Genomic DNA, 20,064 nt, shown 5'->3' on the forward strand with positions numbered 1-20,064 from the left:
ATGACTGAAAAACACAATAAAAAGCCCACAAGAAAACAAGTAATATCGAGCAAATTAAAATTTAGTCTAACCTTTGGGCTCAGATTGCTAACCTAATTTGCTCTGGTAATATTCTAACACAATGACCTCTGGATAACTTGATCTAGAGGTCACTTGCAGTCTGCCTTCCTTAACATACTTGTTCCATGGGCCAGTTGTTTATGTTGACATGAATATTTGGATTGATTAGGTTGTAACTTGTGACACTGCCAGGTATCCAAGTTCTTGTATAGTATGAATGTGGTATGTGGAGTCATGGTATGAATCAAAACCCACCATTTAATCCTTTAACACTAAAACAGATGGCTTTCTTAATCTGGGGATGAAAGTTTTAAAAAAGGCAAAATGCAGTTTTCCTCCTTATCTCTCACCTAATTGTGCAGGTGACATCCCACTTTTACTTTCCCCCTTTACAAACCTGGCATGCACACTTCCATCTAGAGTCACTGCAAAGCAAACAAAACTAGAAACCTAGGAAATTTTACACCCCTGCCACTCTTAGATCTCCCACTGAGATCACCTAACTCAGCACAGGAATCTAACCTTTTGACTTCAATGCAGTACCACATAATATACACACTGGGGCATGAGGGAAGAATAAAAAGTAAAGTCGACTGTCCGTTGCTGGTTTTGTCTGTATAAAGCAACATGTCCTTTCCACTGACTAAGTGGGATTACAGCAGCAGTAAAGCAGAGAATAAAAATGATGCAATCGTCATCCTCAACAATTTCATGAGGCTTTCTAGACTTTCACTGATAACTGCACAACTATGATGCCAGTCTTTCTGAAATTTGAGGTGTGCATTTCTTATGCTAAATGTGATATAATGTATTAAATATATGAGACACATGTGCATATTCTAATTAATAAACTTTCTATAATAACTCAAACCTCGTGCAATCATTATGAAATACAGTAAATTTATTAACTTAAAATGGAGAACAAATTGGTAAAATCCTTAATTTCAGTATACAAACTAAGTTATATGATAGGTTTCTCTCTAAAATTCAAAATGCCTATTACACAGGCAAAGTACTAATTAGTTGAATGTATCAGCTTATTGTTCAAATTACTGACGTTAAGTGGAAATTTATCAAATAGATGATCAACGAGACTATTTGAGTTTTTTGCTAATTTTCTTATCTCCCTCGCTGATTTTTTTAAAATCCTATCCCTTATTTCCTGAAGGCATGAACTCCTCACTAGGTTACAGTTCCATTGGTGCTAGTTGCCCTCTGGTACCTCACTCAGTGGCCTATTATTCACATCTGAGCATTGACAGTGCCTGTTAACAGGCCATTCAACCTTGTGGGTCATTACAGTTGAGCCCAATCCTATCCGCACTCAATGTGAACACATCTACACTTCTAGCAGATGTTGCTGGGTAACAATCAGGGTCAGAAACTCAGTTGTTTTGGCCGTATAACTCGGGTGTTGAGGCCAATTTTAGCACCCTTGTCTGCACTCCAGTTGAGATCAGCTAATTCAGTACACATGGGGGATTGAATTTGAGACTTTCTTGCTCTGTATGATTCATCTATTCTACTCATCTCATCCTAGTTTAACAAATCTTGCATGTACATTATATCTTTATGCTGGACACTGTTACTTTCTCTGCATTGAGACTTAAATGATTAATTAATAATTGTGATGCACTTTGCGATTTTTACTTCAATCATCAGTCCTATTTTTAGAAGCACTCTTGTTTCCTTCCCTGTTTATGGGCTTTGCTGCACAATGCACAATTACTGCTCTTAAATTGGTTGCTTGTGTAAAAGTAGCCTGTGAGATCTATATGTTTTTTTAAAGCATCCGATCTTGCCTTTGTGTCACAAATAGAAACTTATAATCAATGTAACAAACTTGCATCATAACTAACTTTGTGGCACTACTATGTCACCATGATAAATTTTCTTCTTAAACTTAGTTTTATTCTTTCCGTGAGGGAGGACTTACTCCTGTCACTGAACATGTTTTTTCCAGTAGTTTTCTTTGTCTTGCTTGTCACATTTAAAAAAAAATGAAACTTGATTTTAAAATATTTTTTTTTGGGGGGGGGGGTGAAGAGCAAGCAGAGTTTTGTATCCTTTTTTACCATGATGACATCACATATAGTGATACAGATATGTTTGATGCAATTTACATCATTACCTTGTGTTTGTACACAAACAGAAGAAGTTTGGCAAATACCTTTTTTGCACAGACCGTACCAATGCTATTTTAATATCTAATTTATCTTAATTTTTATAAGAATGAACAGTTGAAGAAGGAGCAGAAGGAACACATCAGACAACTATTCAAAAAGGCCAAGGAGCAGGACAAAGAAGTGGAAGGCAAAGAGATAATCAACGAAGAGCAAATAGAACAGGCCATGAAAGAATACGTGGAGCTAATTAAACAAAACAAACAGCAAGTACAAGGTATTAGCAATTATATTAGCTGAATTCCTTTTTCAAGGCTTTTGATAATCATCTACATTTTCATCAACCGCAATAGGTTGTGTATAAGCCATATTCATATGCACACCTGGACACTTACACTGTGGCAGTACCCTGTCAATTCTTAATTCTTGCATTATGATGGCATGTTCAATTTAAATTTTTGCAATCTGGCAAGTGACACCTGATTTATTTTGGCAAGTCTTAGGAAGAAATGTCCTGTTGTATTGTTTCTTCATTACAGAAATAATAGTCTTGGCACTTGTGCATATCGATATATTGAATTCCGATACTGTAGTTATAGTGTCAGTACAGGTTCTGAATCCAGAGGCAGGACCTGTTCTGACACAAAAGTGAAGCAAAGTGAAACTCCCTGGAAGAGGGAGTCTCATTATGTTTCATTTCAGAGTCAGTTTCCATTTTCCTACATTTTTACATCAGAGTATTGGGGTGGAGATTTACCATTCATATCTAAGGTTTTAAGATACCAAATTAGCTCACCTTTGAACAGTCTTATATTAGCCAGTCCAAATTGTATTAACAGTTGCACAAGCTAAACCAGTCACAATCAGAACACAGTACAATACTCCTACTTGTCAGATATCACAGGTGAAGTCGGACACAGGATAGTATTAGAATGCATCAGTTACATCTATCATTAGGTTAAAAATTGGGAATTACCAAGTACTTGGTTCTTAAATGTTTTATGGTATCTCAGACTGCTTACTGACAATATTACAGAACTATATTTCTAAATAAAGTTAAAGTTTTCTTTGGGTCACTGACATTCAGCATTTAGTTATTCCTCTGAAATATAAAACATACAAATTCTTCCATTTAGTAGGTTGACTGATGAAAGCTTTATCTCTCAGCTTAGCTTCAGTGCTGGGGATGTCCTTAACAAGTCGCTAGCTGTGATCATTGTCACTGTCCATTGCTGTTGTCGTCTTTTGTCAGTCATCATCTTCTCAGCATAGCTTAATTAACCTTGCGCATATATTATCTCTTTGCAATGTATGTTATAACTTTCCCTGTGTTCAGAGACTTAAATGATTAACTTATTGCTGTGACACATTTTACAAGTTTTATTTCTGTTTGGTTAACCTCTAAACTCAAAAGCTCTTTACCATTTATTTTTAACTTTCTGTTCTTTCTAAGATAACATCCTAACACTTTCTTGGGAGCTTCTTGGAATATCACTCCCTTCCTTTCTCTCTGCTCTACTCTGAATTAGGGATGGGGAAAAGCATGACTTTATACCTTAAATTTTACTAAGACAAGACTACACGCAAAATCTAAACCTTATTAGCAAATCAAGAGGATCAACTCGGTTGCATAAATCCTTTTCAAGACATCAACTACAACTTGCATTTATATAGTACCTTTAACGTAGTAAAACGTTCCAAGGTGCTGCACAGGAGCATTATCAAACAAAATTTGACACTGAGCCACAAAAGGAGATAGTAGGACAAGTGACCAAAAGCTTGGTCAAAGAGTTAGGTTCTATGGAGTGCCTTAAAAGCAGGATAGAGAGGAAGGAAGGGAATTCCAGAGCTTAGGGCCTAGGCAACTGAAGACACAGCCGCCAATGGTGGAGCGATTAAAATCGGGGATGCGCAAGAGGCAAGAATTGGAGGAGCGCAGAGATCTAGGAAGGTTGTAGGGCTGGAAAAGGTTACAGAGATAGGGAGAGGCGAGACCATAGAGGGATTTGAAAACAAGGATGAGAATTTTAAAATCGAGGCGTTCCTGGACTGGAAGCCAATGTAGGTCAGCGAGCACAGGGGTGATGGTTGAACGGGATTTGGTGCGAGTTAGGATAGGAGCAGCAGAGTTTTGGATGAGCTCAAGTTTATGGAGGGTAGAAGATGGGAGGCTGGCCAGGAGAGCATTGAAATAGTCAAGTCTAGAGGTAACAAAGGCATGGATGAGGGTTTTAGCAGCAAATGAGCTGAGGCAGGGGCGGAGACGGACGATGTTACGGAGGTGGAAGTAGACAGTCTTGGTGCGGATATGTGGTCAGAAACTCATCTCGGTCAAATAGGATGCCATGGTTGTGAACAGTCTGGTTCGACTAGACAGGCATGTATCAGAATAATGATTGACAAATGTAAATTAGTTTGACAAAGGCCTGTTGCTCGCTAATCTTTTTATTGTAAGACAGAGCACATCTTTGCTTAATTCACTATTAATAACCTTAAGAGGTCTTATTCAGACCCAGCTGAACATTGATCTTCTGGTAACATCAGAATATTTAGGTCGTTGTCTTAAGTAGCAGTTTTACAGAACTCCAGGATTAACCCCTTGTTTTACAGAGTATCTGTAGTGTGTTTTGGAATGGCCAGCTGACTGACAAAGGTTAGCATTGGCATGAAGCCAAAACTAATTTGCAGCAACACAAAATTTTTGTTATGTAAGTGTACCCCGCGTATCCTTTCTGGTTATAAACAAAATTTAATGTTGCAGTTCAATTATAATATCGTGGCCCATCATCTTTTGCATAGTCTTTCATCCTTGAACACAAAACTTCATATTTTAAAACATAAATCTTTACTTTTTCCCCTGGTAAAGGATCAGTTGTTCATCAGTCCATATGACAGTAGTGAGAGATGGTCTGGATTTCCATTGATATCAGTGGATCACTATGCATAGTTGCTGATATTTTCAAGTGTGTAAGATAAACTTTTTATTTTACTGGTATGTAATCTCAATCTCAGAAAGATGACATAAATGGCTGGAAAATGGGAATCTTCATGGATTTTGGATAAGTAAACTGTTGGGAGAGCATACAAAAAGCTTTACTTTGGCACAACCCCCACGGAAATTCAATCCCAATTATCCGCCATAACATGCTCTTTAATCAAATCCAAGGTCAGCAAGAGCAACTTCGGATAACTTAAGCTTTTCTCTACCTCACTAAGGAGAATCATGTGGAATTTCTATTCGGCGCCTGCTACGAATCACGTGTCAGAGACCAGGAACTTGATGTGAAGAACTATAGGTGCAAATCTACTTCCAATCTTTGTGACACAGCAACCTAGTAGATGGGGAATACACCAGTTTCCCAAAACCAATTTGCCGTGCTATCTCTCTGCCACCGAAAACCTAAAAAAAATTACCTCATTAACTGTACCTTCAGTCTTTTCTGCCCTCCCTAAATTTTTTTTATTCCTTGCTCAGACTCCTCCTCTCCCTTTGTAAAGCATTCTGAGATGTTCCCTTAAATGAGGCGTGCAGTTACTACATGCTGCCTCTTGGCAAGATCATCTGAAAACATAACGTCAGGTTCTACATGTACGCTGACGACACCCAGCTCTACCTCAGCACCACAACCTCCCTCGATCCTTCCACTGTCTGATTTGTCACACTGCTTGTCTGACTGGATGAGCAAAAATTGTCTCCCAACTAAATATTGGGAAGACCGAAGCCTTTGTCTTCAGTCCCCGCCACAAATTCCGTTCCCTAGCCACTGACTCCATCCCTTTCCTGGCCGCTGTTTGAGGCTGAACCAGACCATCTTGGCATCCTATTTGATCCTGAGATGAGCTTCCAACCACACATCCGCTCCATCACCAAGACTGCCTACTTCCACCAACGTAACATCGCTGCCTCTGCCCCTGCCTCAGCTCATCTGCTGCTGAAACCCTCATCCATGCCTTTGTTACCTCTAGTCTTGACTATTCCAATGCTCTCCTGGCTGGCCTCCCATCTTCCACCCTCCATAAACTTGAGCTCATCAAAAATTCTGCTGCCCGTATCCTAACACGCACCAAGTCCCTTTCAACCATCACCCCTGTGCTCGCTGACCATCATTGGCTCCTGGTCCGGGAACGCCTTGATTTTAAAATTCTCATCCTTGTTTTCAAATCCCTCCATGGCCTCGCTCTTCCATATCTCTGTACCTCCTTCAGCCCTACAACTCTCTGAGATCTCGGTGCTCCTCCAATTCTTGCCTCTTGCGCATCCCCAATTTTAATTGCCCCACCATTGGCGGCCGTGCCTTCAGCTGCCTAGGCCCTTAGCTCTGGACTACCCTCCCTAAACCTTTCCGCCTCTCTATCCTCCTTTACAATGCTCCTTAAAACCTACTTCTTTGACCAAACTTTTAGTCACCTGCCCTAAAACCTCTGGCACAGGCTTGCTGGGCCAAATGGCTTTGTAACCATTCTATGATTCTATGGTTCGATGATATCTCCTTATGTGGCTCAGTTTCAAATTTTGTTTGAAAATCACACCTGTGAAGCGCCTTGGGATGTTTTACTATGTTAAAGGCGCTATATAAATGCAAGTTGTTTGTTTATGTAACACCTTGAACTAGAAAATAATCTCAAGGTGGTTCACAGAGACATAAGGGAAACGGACGCTGAGAAAAAGAGAGAGTGCTTATGAGGTTTACCAAAAATTTAATCAAAGAGATGAGTTTTAAAGAGGAGAAGGAAGTGGAGAGGCAGAAGCGTTTAGGAATTCCATAGAATGGGACCTAAGGGACTGAAGGACACTAATGGTGAAGCAAAGAGAGGGATGATGCATAAAAGGCCAGAGTTAGAGCTGTAGAGAATAATAGTGGGTGGGAGTTGTAGGGCTCGAGGAGCGAGGCCATGGATTTAATCACAAGGATCTGAGACATTGGGTGATCAGGAACCAATATAGGTCAGTAAGGACAAGTGTGATTGGAGGATTGATGTGATGTGGGATAGGAATGCTTTGAAGTTCATAAAGGATGGGAGTCCAACCAGAAGAACTTTATAGTAATAGAGAGTAATTTTAATTTTCAGTGATAGGTTTTTTTTTATTCGTTCATGGGATGTGGGCATCGCTGGCAAAGCCAGCATTTATTGCCCATCCCTAATTGTCCTTGAGAAGGTGGTGGTGAGCCACCTTCTTGAACCGCTGCAGTCTGTGTGGTGAAGGTTCTCCCTCAGTGCTGTTAGGTAGGGAGTACCAGGATTTTGACCCAACGACGATGAAGGAACGGCGATATATTTCCAAGTCGGGACGGTGTGTGACTTGGAGGGAAACGTGCAGGTGGTGTTGTTCCCAAGTGCCTGCTGCCCTGGTCCTTCTAGGTGGGAGAGGTCCCGGGCTTGGGAGGTGCTGTCGATGAAGCCTTGGCAAGTTGCAGTGAATCCTGTGGATGGTACACTCTGCAGACACTGTGCGCCGGTGGTGGAGGGAGTGAATGTTTAGGGTGGTGGATGGGGTGCCAGTCAAGCGGGCTGCTTTGTCCTGGATGGTGTCAAGCTTCTTGAGTGTTGTTGGAGCTGCACTCATCCAGGCAAGTGGATAGTATTCCATCACAATCCCGACTTGTGCCTTTTAGATGATGGAAAGGCTTTGGGGAGTCAGGAGGTGAGTCACTCGCCGCAGAATACCCAGCCTCTGACCTGCTCTTGTAGCCACAGTATTTATGTGGCTAGTCCAGTTAAATTTCTCGTCAATGGTGACCCCCAGGATGATGTTGGTGGGGCATTTGGCGATGGTAATGCCGTTGAATGTCAAGGGGAGGTGGTTAGACTCTCTCATGTTGGAGATGGTCATTGCCTGGCACTTGTCTGGTGCGAATGTTACTTGCCACTTATGAGCTCAAGCCTCGATGTTGTCCAGGTCTTGCTGCATGCGGGCATGGACTGCTTCATTATCTGAGGGGTTCCGAATGGAACTGAACACTGTGCAATCATCAGCGAACATCCCCATTTCTGACCTTTATAATGGAGGGAAGGTCATTGATGAAGCAGCTGAAGACGGTTGGGCCTAGGACACTGCCCTGAGGAACTCCTGCAACAATGTCCTGGGGCTGAGATGATTGGCCTCCAACAACCACTACCATCTTCCTTTGTGCCTTATATGACTCCAGCCACTGGAGAGTTTTCCCCCTGATTCCCATTGATTTCAATTTTACTAGGGCTCCTTGGTGCCACACTCGGTCAAATGCTGCCTTGATGTCAAGGGCAGTCACTCTCACCTCACCTCTGGAATTCAGCTCTTTTGTCCATGTTTGGACCAAGGCTGTAATGAGGTCTGGAGCCGAGTGGTCCTGGCGGAACCCAAACTGAGCATCGGTGAGCAGGTTATTGGTGAGTTAGTGCTGCTTGATAGCACTGTCAACGACACCTTCCATCGCTTTGCTGATGATTGAGAGTAGACTGATGGGGCGGTAATTGGCCGGATTGGATTTGTCCTGCTTTTTGTGAACAGGACATACCTGGGCAATTTTCCACATTGTCGGGTAGATGCCAGTGTTTTAGCTGTACTGGAACAGTTTGGCTAGTGGCGCAGCTAGTTCTGGAGCACAAGTCTTCAGCACTACAGCTGGGAGGTTGTCGGGGTCCATAGCCTTTGTTGTATCCAGTGCACTCAGCCATTTCTTGATATCACGTGGAGTGAATTGAATTGGCTCAGGACTGGCTTCTGTGATGGTGTGGATATCGGGAGGAGGCCGAGATGGATCATCCACTCGGCACTTCTGGCTGAAGATGGTTGCAAATGCTTCAGCCTTGTCTTTTGCACTCATGTGCTGGACTCTGCCCATCATTGAGGATGGGGATGTTCACAGAGCCTCCTCCTCCCGTTAGTTGTTTAACTGTCCACCAACATTCATGACTGGATGTGGCAGCTCTGCAGAGCTTTGATCTGATCCGTTGGTTGTGGAATCGCTTAGCTCTGTCTATAGCATGTTGCTTCCACTGTTTAGCATGCATGTAGTCCTGAGTTGTAGCTTCACCAGGTTGGCCCCTCATTTTTCAGTACACCTGGTGCTGCTCCTGGCATGCCCTTCTACATTCCTCATTGAACCAGGATTGATCCCCTGGCTTGGTAATGGTAGAGTAAGGAATATGCCAAGCCATGAGGTTATAGATTGTGCTGGAATACAAATCTGCTGCTGCTGATGGCCCGCAGCGCCTCATGGATGCCCGGTTTTGAGCTGCTAGATCTGTTCTGAATCTATCTCATTTAGCATGGTGGTAGTGCCACACAACACATTGGATGGTGTCCTCAGTGCGAAGACTGGACTTCGTCTCCACAAGAACTGTGCGGTGGTCACTCCTACCAATACGGTCATGGACAGATGCATCTGCGACAGGGAGATTGGTGAGGACGAGGTCAAGTAGGTAAGATGGTGTAAAACGGGCAGTATCAGATCGGCTGCCAATTTAAATCAATGCAAAAGAAAATCGGAAGTGGTGTATATCGGGCAGCTGATCAAATATCGTCCGATTTACACTATCGCCGAAAGTTAAAATTGCCCGCATAGAGTCTGGAGGTCACAAATGTATACCGATCTGGTTCAGCATGAAACAGTGGTCAGAGATGGGTGTAGAGTTGGTACTGAGGGTATACATTTGTGGTGGAGGCTAAAAGCGACAATCAGTCTTCCCAATGTTTAGTTGAAGGAAGTTACAGCTCATCTAAGGCACATGTTGGATAGCATAGAGATGTTGAGGGGTTGAGAGACTTGGTGGAAAGGTAGAGCTGGTTGTGATTTGCTTACCTATGGATGCTGTGGCTTCAAATGATGTTGCCAAGGGACATCATGTAGATGAAGAAGAGGAGGGGACCAAGTATGGATCCTTGGTGGGTATTCCGAAAATGCAGGAGTGGGAAGAGAAGCCATTGCTAGAGGTGGTGTGGCTACAATTGGATAGGTTAAGAGTGAAACTAAGCAAGGGCAATCCCATGGAGCTGGACAACAGAAGATGTATTGGAGGACGATCATGCGATTGACTGTGGAAGCTTATAGAGTGATCAAGGTGGACGAGGAGAGAGAATGCATCTGGATCACAGTCACAGAGAATGTCATTTGTGACTTAGGTTAAGGCTGCTTCAGTGTGGTTTGGGAGGAAACCCGATTGGAAGAATTCAAACGGGAAGTAATAGAACAGGTGGGCATGGATCTGGGCAGCAACAACATGCTTAAACTTGAGAAGGGAGGTTGAAGATGGGATGATAGTTGGCGAGGACAGAGATTTTTAGGGAGTGCTTTTTGACAAGAGGGGTAATGATGGTGGTTTTGACATGTAAGGGAGAGTGTCCGAGGAGAGGGAACCATTTAGACTATTGGCTAAAATGGGGACAGGATGGGAAGTTGGGTAGTAAAGAGTTTAGTGAGAATAGGGTTAGGGAACAGAGGTAGGGCTCATGGTTGAGAAGAGCTTGGAGGAGAAACTAAAGACAGACCAAGATTCAGGGTTAGGGTGGATACAGGTTTGGCTTAATGGGCAGGGGGATGTAGCAGAGACAGCTAAATGGATGGTCTCTATCTTGGAGATGAATAAATCCATGAGCTCCTCCCACTTGTTAGAGGTGTAGGTGGACTATCTACCTCTATGCAAGTTGTTGTACACCACTCTGCTGTGTTGCCAGACCGCCTTATTTTATCTTTGATTTTTTTTGTTGTTGTTGCTTGTGATTGCCTGACAAACTGGAAAATCTGTATACTGGACATGTTTAAAATTCTTATCAAGGTTGAATGTATTTTTCTGTTTGGACCAGAGATACTGTCTAATATAAATGATGTGGAGCAGAAAATTCTGACGGAGAATGGAGTGAAGGAGTATTGGCTGGAGTACAAGAATGATGGAAGCGTTGAGCACGCCAAATATATTAAGCTTCAGGAAAATGAACTCGTACAGCTGGCGAAAAGTTTTAATGAGATGAAAGGTATGTTTAACATTTATGGCCTAGAAATTGAGTCGCGTAGCGCCCGTTTTTCAGGCGCTTCGCAGCCTCCTAAGTGCCCAAAATTATGGGCAGGAAGTGCAAGTGCGCCGCTCGCCATTTTGGGTAAGGACAAACAAGAGGCATCCTTTAACCACGACTGAAGCAGGCATTGGATCCTTTGCATATGCAAATAAGGGGCCTAACGCCTGCTTCAGGTCCCTGCGCCAACATTGGTCTCCCTGCCTGTGCTGGCTGCACTTGGAGAAACCAACCCTAAAGATTGCCTGCAAAGAAAAAGTTAAGGTACTTGCCTATAACGCACCATTTCGATCGCAGCCGCTCCCTGCCGTCCCGTCCCGGCCCCGACATCCCTGACCTTCGATCTTCCTCCTCCCACCAAGATCCCCGACCCTCCCCCCCTCCTCCCTGGTCCCGAGATCCTTGACTCCTGCCCCCCCCCCCCCGAGATCCCTGACCTCCGACCCCAACCTCGGATCTTCCTACCCCCAAGCTCTGGCTCCTGATCTCCATCTCCCCGACCTTCGATCACCCTCCCTCTAGGCTCCGGCTTTTGGATTGCTTTTGAAGTGTAGTCACTGTGTAGGCAAATGCAGCAGCTAATTTACATATAGCAAGGCTGCACAAACAGCAAATGAAGGTATAACCGGATAATGATTCTGTAATTCTCTTCTTCCGGTAGTGCCATGAGATCTTTTACATCTACCTGGCAGATGTGGCCTAAGTTTAATATCTTAGCCGAAAGACCTCCGACAACGCAGCACTCCCACAATACTGCACTGAAGTATTAAACTAGAATGGGGCTTGCACTCATAACCTTCTGACTCTGAGGAGAGAGTGGTACCAACTGAACCAAGCTGACACTACATTTTAACCGGTCGAATTTACTCAAACTGATGCCAAATGAAGTCAATCATAGTCAGCAGCATAGTGGCATTTCCAAATAAATAAGGTGGCCATTTATGGCAGTCAGAGTACAGTAGATATTGTGATCAAGCTGCAGAGAATAAAAAGATGTAGATTCATCATAAGTTGTCTTAAGTCATATCTTTCCATATTATAACAAATTGTGGATTTATTTTTGCCAAGTGAATATCAGAATAAGTTTCCATCTTGTATTTTTCTTCTCTTATCCTGAAAGCTCTTACTTTTGCTAATGTATGGTTTCATGAGTAGGAGTGATCCCATGGGATCCAGCCTAACAGACCATTTTTCATGTGTGAGCATGGCAAATGGCTGTTGCCATAATATTCTATCATTGGGGCCATCACAACTGAACATGTTCATGACCTTATCCGACAACCACACAGCAGGGGTCACTGGATAATGAGCTTTGGTCCGTTTTCACTTATGAAGCTCAGTGACAAGAAGGCCAATTGCAGCACTCCTGCTATTTCCCCAGATGAGTTTGGCAAACTCAATACATGCAAGGGACTGAATATGGGATCTTGCTGAGCCAAATGACTTAACACTACATCATGTGGTGACTTATGCAAAGTTATTGGGGCAGCTGTGATTTTACATTTTTAAATTTATCTTTGTTTTCAAAGATCACTTTCGTAGAGCCTTAGATAGGTCAAAAGAAAATACTGACAAATTAACGAAGGAACAAATGGATAAAAAGAAGGCATTTGCTACACAGGTAACTCAAATGTTCAATTTATCATTTTCTTATTGTGCAACTAAGCATTACAACTCTTGTGCTGCAGAATTTTGGTTGCTAAAATTTAATAGTAGTCTCCCAGATATTAAAAATGGTGAAAGCAGCCAGAACACACAATGTCCAGGAATTTGCGGCATCGGCATTATTAGCAACGCTTGCCATAAGTCTAACCATTGTTTGCCCCGATTCTTCAGCAGTGATCGAAAGGCAACATTTTGCTGGGAAACTCATCACCATACACCACAGCAATGATAGAGGTGACCCAAGGAGTTCTGAAGCAGCACTATCGCTCAGAAGTGTCCCATACTCCATTTTTAATCACTCTATATCTTTGTAATAATCACCTCAGCTATTCTGGCAATTTACAGTCAATAACATTATTACTTTTGTTTTATGCCATTCATTTAACTATTACAAATATAAAAATGATTAATTGCAATTACGTTAGAATAGATTTCATTAATTAAAACTAATTTCAATTAATGTCTCCTTGCATTTTATAAACTCACTAAGGAGCAATCATCCTATTTGTAATATAAACCTAACCCAAAGTTTTTATTTACATGCCTGAAGGTTTTTGAAAGCACCTGCTGCAGATATTTTCTTAATACCAGATCAAACATGTCTTGGATTTATACCTATAACCTAACACAATGAAAATAACAATTACAAATGAATGTTAACTGCATCTCTGCTTGAAAAATGTATCCATCCTATGTGCTATTAGTAATGTCCTTTCTGCCGAGAATTCGCTTCCCATCACGATGTAGTGACTGTAATTTTTACACATTTATTTATAATGAGGACCAGGAATTATAGGGGTAGAAATTGGAATGAGTTGTGCCCATTTTTTGGGCATAAAATGGGCACAAAGCATACCAATTTAGCATCCAAGATGTTGGTCCCACTGCTAAATTTGTAGGGGTTTTTTAGGCATCCCAGACAGATGCCTAGAAATTAGTCGGCGATGAGTGGGTACCCCACTCAGGATTCTTCAGCAGTTTCTGCAGCTTCCAACTCCAGGTCAGTTTTTTAAAAAAAACAATTTTGTTAAAAAGCAATCCTGTGGAGACAGGAGGAGCAAGAGTGCTCCTCCATCTCCACGGAAGTCGCGAGCAACCTCCTCATAACTCACTACAATCCGCCCCTTCCCGGGACTCACCTGAGGGCCGCTGCTGGTGAGGCAGACAGCCTGACATTGATATCTTCACTTGGGCGAGTTGCCGGTGGAGGCACAACTAGTGCCAGCAACTCAATTTCCATCGATCCATGGGACTCTCTGTTCAGACAGACACTGGTCAGGCAGCACTGAGTATGGTCCCGAAAACGGGCACAGACTAATTTCTAGGCCATAACAATAAAGTCTGTCCTTACATAATCATAAAATGAACAACAGGTTATTTCACAAAGTCAATCGTCTTTTAATATTCTTCCAACCTTTAAATCCTGTGCCCAGAACTAACCTTACCTTTGCAGTAATTTGAGTCCATCTGCGCCTTTCTGCAACAGTGTTCTCCAAGCGACGATTAAAGAAGAGCAAATCCAGTAAATTTGTGGTTGCCACTCTTTTTAATGGAGGCAGAGCTTGCGTAATCCATTTTTTAGGGTTTCAGCAATGGTTCCAGCAGAGCGGCCTAGGAAATTTTGGTGTGGTGTAAAAATTAGCATAAAAAATTCAAGAAGCATAACTCTCGCCATCATTTCCTGGAACTTCTGCACTAAAATAATGGCATACGCTGTTTGCAGGAAATTCCGGCCCATTATTTATGAAGTTCAGTGATTTCCACACTCTGTGTATCCGAATAACTAGAGCTGGCCACTATTATTATTTTGTTTTGATTGATGCTGTTTCTGTTGATCCTGTAGCTATATGTCTTATTGCTGTTCAAAGCAGCCCACTCTGTGTCACAGTATATTTATGATATATAACAATCTTATTAATGTGCTTCTTTAAAAATGACTTACTCTTTTGTTCAGAAAGCCATAAGTTATATGGGTAGATACAGTCGCCAAGAAGTAAGGGAAAATGAATGGCTAAAAAAAGAGGTAAGAAAATGTGACGGTAGATTTTTTTTAAATTGCGTATTACAGTAGATATGCTTTAATTAGAACATTCCAATGGCAAATAAGAAAGCACAGAACACAAACAGACCTGCTGCCCATCAAGCCTATTTCCTCTACAGACCATGTACAAAAGTTTGCTTTTAAGTTCAATGGCAAGAGCATCAATCATCTAAACTTCTGTGTCCTGGATAGTGTCGAGCTTCTTGAATGTTGTTACAGTTGCACCCATCCATTCAAGTGGATGGGGATCAGGGAGAAAACTCTTCAGTGGCTGGCATCATAACTAGCACAAAGCAAGATGGTTGTGGTTGTTGGAGGCCAATCATCTCAGCCCCAGGACATCGCTGCAGGAGTTCCTCAGGGCAGCATCCTAGACCCAACTACCTTCAGCTGCTTCATTAATGACCTTCCCTCTATTATAAGTGGGGCTGTTTGCTGATGACTGTACAGTGATCAGCTCCATTCGCTATCCCTCAGATAACAAATTAATTCATTATTCATTTATGAATATTTAAAGAAGCTCTCTTTAAATTATTTTCCAATTAGCAAGGTATTTATAGCTGCATAAACAATAGGCACTGGAGATTCTTTGGATAAATATCTAATCTACAGATCTGACCAAATATTGCATGAGTGAAAAATGTTAATATAAATAATTAAGCACTAACTGCTGTTTGAAATGATGTGCCATGTTGTGTCATTGTGATATCATAGAAGATGATAGCCGAGAAATTGGATTGAGCCTGAATTGGAGAGCAATTCCACCGTATGATGTAAATGTCTAATGAAGCCGGCGACAGGACCACTGCAAGTTGGTCTGCCAGCTTCAATAGGATATTACCAGTGAGCTGCAGGCACCATTCATGGCGCCAGAGGCTTTCAGGTTGGGGGGAGTGAGGGGCAGCAAGATCAGCCGACCGAGGTTCTCCGGAGAGTCTGGGAAGGGGAGGCAATCAGGAGGAGGCTGGCAGTAGCCTCCTGCTGCACCTAAAGGAATCGAACATACTTTGAAATGTTGGCAGTAAGGGGCCCCTTGAAGATGCTTATGTGGCAAGACATTCTAGTGTGTCATGCTGCAGTATGTGTCTGAGTGTGAGTGAGTGGAAGAGTGACTGAGTAAGGAGATAAAGAATGAAAACCTTGTATTTAAATAAAAATTGACTGGCACAGGCACAATGGGCTGAATGGCTTCCTTCTGTACTGTAAGATTCTATAATTAAGTATTTGCTTGATTTACCTTTTCACTGGAGCATAAAGATGTCACATACTTGGGTTACTGTGCTACTCCTTTGCAGTAACCACATAGGACAAATCACCTGCAGTTGGATTTTCCAGCCTGTTCACTATGATCTGACTTGATGGTTCCCACTGACTATACTGTGGTTAGATCTGATAAATGTGATTTACATCAGTGTGACTGTTACATTTCTGTCAGATGCTACCAGTAGATACACTGACATTGATTATTAAAACTGTAAATAGGAATCTAAAAGTGTTTATCTGGCATGGGACAAATATAAGCATAAGGTATCAAATTTAACAGGCCAGGAAAGATAGCAGTGGATGTTCCCAAACACTTTTCAGCAGCCTAAATAAGACTTCTATTGGTCCGGTTCTGGCATCCTGTTAAAATACAATAACTGCCATTAGAGTCTATGCAGTGTAGATCACTTCGTTCCCTTTCCTAAATGCTCAATGCTGCTTTCCATAAGTTAAGTCTACGTTTCTCCTACTCTGACCCCTTCCGCAACCCTTTGCACCACCATTGGTGGTTGCGCCTTTAGCCATCTAGGCCCTAAACTCTGGAATTTCCGCACTAAACCTTCGCCTTTCAACCTCCTACTTTAAGACCCTCCTTAAAACTTACCTCTTTAACCAAGCTTTTAATCATCCCTCCTAATATCTCTTTCTTTGGCTCGGTGTCAATTTTTGTCTGATTACACTCCTGTGAAACGCCTTGTGATGTTTTCCTACATTAAAGGCACTATGTAATTGCAAGTTGTTGTTAAGTTCTATCCTCAGTTTTGGTTTGCTCTTAATATATGGAGATCAGATAGACAATTCTTAGATTTCCCAATGGGAATAACACGTATAAGAATAGCCCTGTCTAATTGCTGAGCATCTTAGACTCGTACTTCTCGCGCTGGCCAACAACTGGTGATTTAATTCAGGAAAATCTTATGGGTATTTTTTGCATGGAAACTTTAACATATGGAGGATTGATTACAATCTAAGATTTCAGCAGATATGGCATTTTATTCTCCACGGAGGAGAACAAAAAATGATTTCTTTACTCATAATCCCAATGTTGAAAATCTCATGCATACAATTCACAAAATAATAATTGTATACTAGATGATTACAATGATAGCCAGTATGAAAGCTGAGATTGTTTCTAAAAGACACCAGATCAGGTCAAGTGGAATGTAAAATGGGGCACAGGAGAATAGAAATAATGTTAAAATGAATGGATGTAGCCTTAATTACAACCATGTTAATTTAGTCTAGAGGCATATATATTTAAATTAATCCATGCATTACATGACTTTATAGCTCTGTGTGCCTTCAAAAAACCTAATATTTTAGTTTCCTCCTCCTATCAGAAAAAAGTTGTTTTGATTGTCCTTCCATCTGTCTGCCAATTCTAGCTGGTCAACTCATAATTTTTAAAATTCACATTCTAACCAAATGTCTTTTTTTTTCCGTTCATGGGATGTGGGCGTCGCTGGCGCGGCCAGTATTTATTTCCCATCCCTAATTGCCCTTGAGAAGGTGGTGGTGAGCCGCCTTCTTGAACCGCTGCAGTCCATGTGGTGAAGGTTCTCCCACAGTGCTGTTAGGAAGTGAGTTCCAGGATTTTGACCCAGCGATGATGAAGGAACGGCGATATATTTCCAAGTCGGGATGGTGTGTGACTTGGAGGGGAACGTGCAGGTGGTGTTGCCATGTGCCTGCTGCTCTTGTCCTTCTAGGTGGTAGAGGTCGCGGGTTTGGAAGGTGCTGTCGAAGAAGCCTTGGCGAGTTGCTGCAGTGCATCCTGTGGATGGTACACACTGCAGCCATAGTGCGCCGGTGGTGAAGGGAGTGAATGTTTAGGGTGGTGGATGCAGTGCCAATCAAGCGGGCTGCTTTGTCCTGGATGGTGTCGAGCTCCTTGAGTGTTGTTGGAGCTGCACTCATCCAGGCACGTGGAGAGTATTGCATCACACTCCCAACTTGTGCCTTGTAGATGATGGAAAGGCTTTGGGGAGTCAGGAGGTGAGTCACTCGCTGCAGAATACCCAGCCTCTGTGTCCTTGTGAGTACATTCTGTGCCCTTCCTACCCTCAGTGCTTCCTCCAAGTGGTGCTCAACATGGAGGAGGACTGATTCATCAGCTGAGGGAGGACGGTAGGTGGTAATCAGCAGGAGGTTTCCTTGCCCATGTTTGAACTGATGCCATGAGATTTCATGGGGTCCGGAATCAATGTTGAGGACGCCCAGGGCCACTCCCTCCTGACTGTATATCACTGTTACTGCCACCTATGGCCGGTCTGCCCTGCTAGTGGGACAGGACATACCCAGGAATGGTGATGGAAGAGTCTGGGACGTTGGCTGAAAGGTATGATTCTGTGAGTATGGCTACGTAAGTTTGTGTGACAGTTTTGGCACAAGTCCCCAGATGTTAGTGAGGAGGACTTTGCAGGGTCGACTGGGCTTGGTTTGCCTTTGTCGTGTTCGATGCCTAGTGGTCCGTCCGGTTTTATTCTTATGACTTTTTTTAGCGAGATTGTACAACTGAGTGGCTTGCTAGGCCGTTTCAGAGGACGATTAAGAATCAACCACATTGCTGTGGGTCTGGAGTCACATATAGGCCAGCAGGTTCCCTTCCCTAAAGGGCATTAGTGAACCAGATGGGTTTTTACAACAATCCGGTCGTTTCATGGCCACCATTACTGATACTAGTTTTTTTTAATTCCAGGTTTTATTTAATTAATTGAATTTAAATTCCCCAGCTGCCGTGGCAGGATTTGAACTCATGACTCCGGATTATTAGTCCAGGCCTCTGGATTACTAGTCCAGTAACATAACGACTATGTCCTCAATAGTTTTGTTTACTTAGAAATGCATATACCCATCTACATCTTTCACCAAACTTGACTATGGATTTTTTTCTTGTCATCATCCTTTTAGTTTCCTTTCAAAATAGGCATTCTAGTTAGGACATTAGACTGCATCTGTTAATATTTTGTACTTAAATGCAAACTTGTCACCTTAGCAATTTAAAAATGTTTATTGGATTTTTGCTAAGCACAGTAATGAATTTCCTCTTTAGCTTTGGTCCAAGAGTTAACAACCATGAGAGAATTTTCACAAACAACTTTCGTTCAATATGTAGTTTACATAACAACAGGCTTACTGGTTAAAGTCAATCATGTTTGTGCTTACAGCATCCAAGCTATGTGCAACATGAAGAAACAGCATAAATTAGCAATGAGCTTATCAGGCATTTAACTACACTGTAAGGGCTCTCTGTTTACTTTAAAATATTGTTTGAATTATATTGCCTCAATTGCAGTTGCCCTTTTCATGACCTGGCCTGTGCTGAGTTAGCTGATCTTAACCTGGGTGGCGGTAGATATGCTGCAATAGAACGCAGTGCTCCTGGCCTAAGAAGGGAGAAACCATCGGGAGTTCACATCCTGAGATTGCTATTCAGTGACATCTGCTAGAAATGCATAATGTGTGTACGTCAGGATTGGATTTAGCTGTGGTGCCCCTACAGTCGAATCACTTGCTGACACAAGAATGAGGTACTGGAACCTGCCTTTATCCATGGTACTGAATACCTGGAGTTAACACCTTCAGGAAAAGGAGGAAAATTTAGCCAGGGAAAATAAAGCGACCAATAAGTTTTAAGATCTTATTCAGTGTTAGTGAAGCTTATATGTGAATTTCTTCCATCGGACACTGCATTATTTACAAAAAAAGTTACCTTGGTTAGAACTTTTTTTCCTGTACCCACATTTAACCCCCAAGTATCACAACATAGCAAATTTGCATAATGCAAAGGAGCTCAAAAATGTCTACTATATAAAACCTATCACCTTGTGCATATCCAACACATTCGAAATATCACACTGCAAAGTGTCACTTTGTTACAGATGCAAACCAATCTTAAAAAAAAATAAAGCGAGTGATTT

The 20,064-nt window shown here is 42.2% G+C and overlaps 1 protein-coding gene across 2 annotated transcripts in view; it reads left to right on the forward strand.

The window, feature by feature from the left end:
• Positions 1-20,064, forward strand: part of ccdc83 (coiled-coil domain containing 83) — a 62,516-nt gene that overhangs the window by 24,519 nt on the left and 17,933 nt on the right. For both annotated transcript variants that reach the window (XM_067985452.1, XM_067985453.1), the window contains 4 exons: positions 2,292-2,460; positions 10,969-11,136; positions 12,705-12,796; positions 14,795-14,863. In XM_067985452.1, coding sequence (XP_067841553.1) covers positions 2,292-2,460; positions 10,969-11,136; positions 12,705-12,796; positions 14,795-14,863 — 498 coding nt within the window. The remainder of the gene's footprint in view (positions 1-2,291; positions 2,461-10,968; positions 11,137-12,704; positions 12,797-14,794; positions 14,864-20,064) is intronic.

The sequence above is a fragment of the Heptranchias perlo genome, chromosome 6 (genome assembly GCF_035084215.1).
Source record: "Heptranchias perlo isolate sHepPer1 chromosome 6, sHepPer1.hap1, whole genome shotgun sequence".
In the NCBI taxonomy this organism is placed as follows: domain Eukaryota; kingdom Metazoa; phylum Chordata; class Chondrichthyes; order Hexanchiformes; family Hexanchidae; genus Heptranchias; species Heptranchias perlo.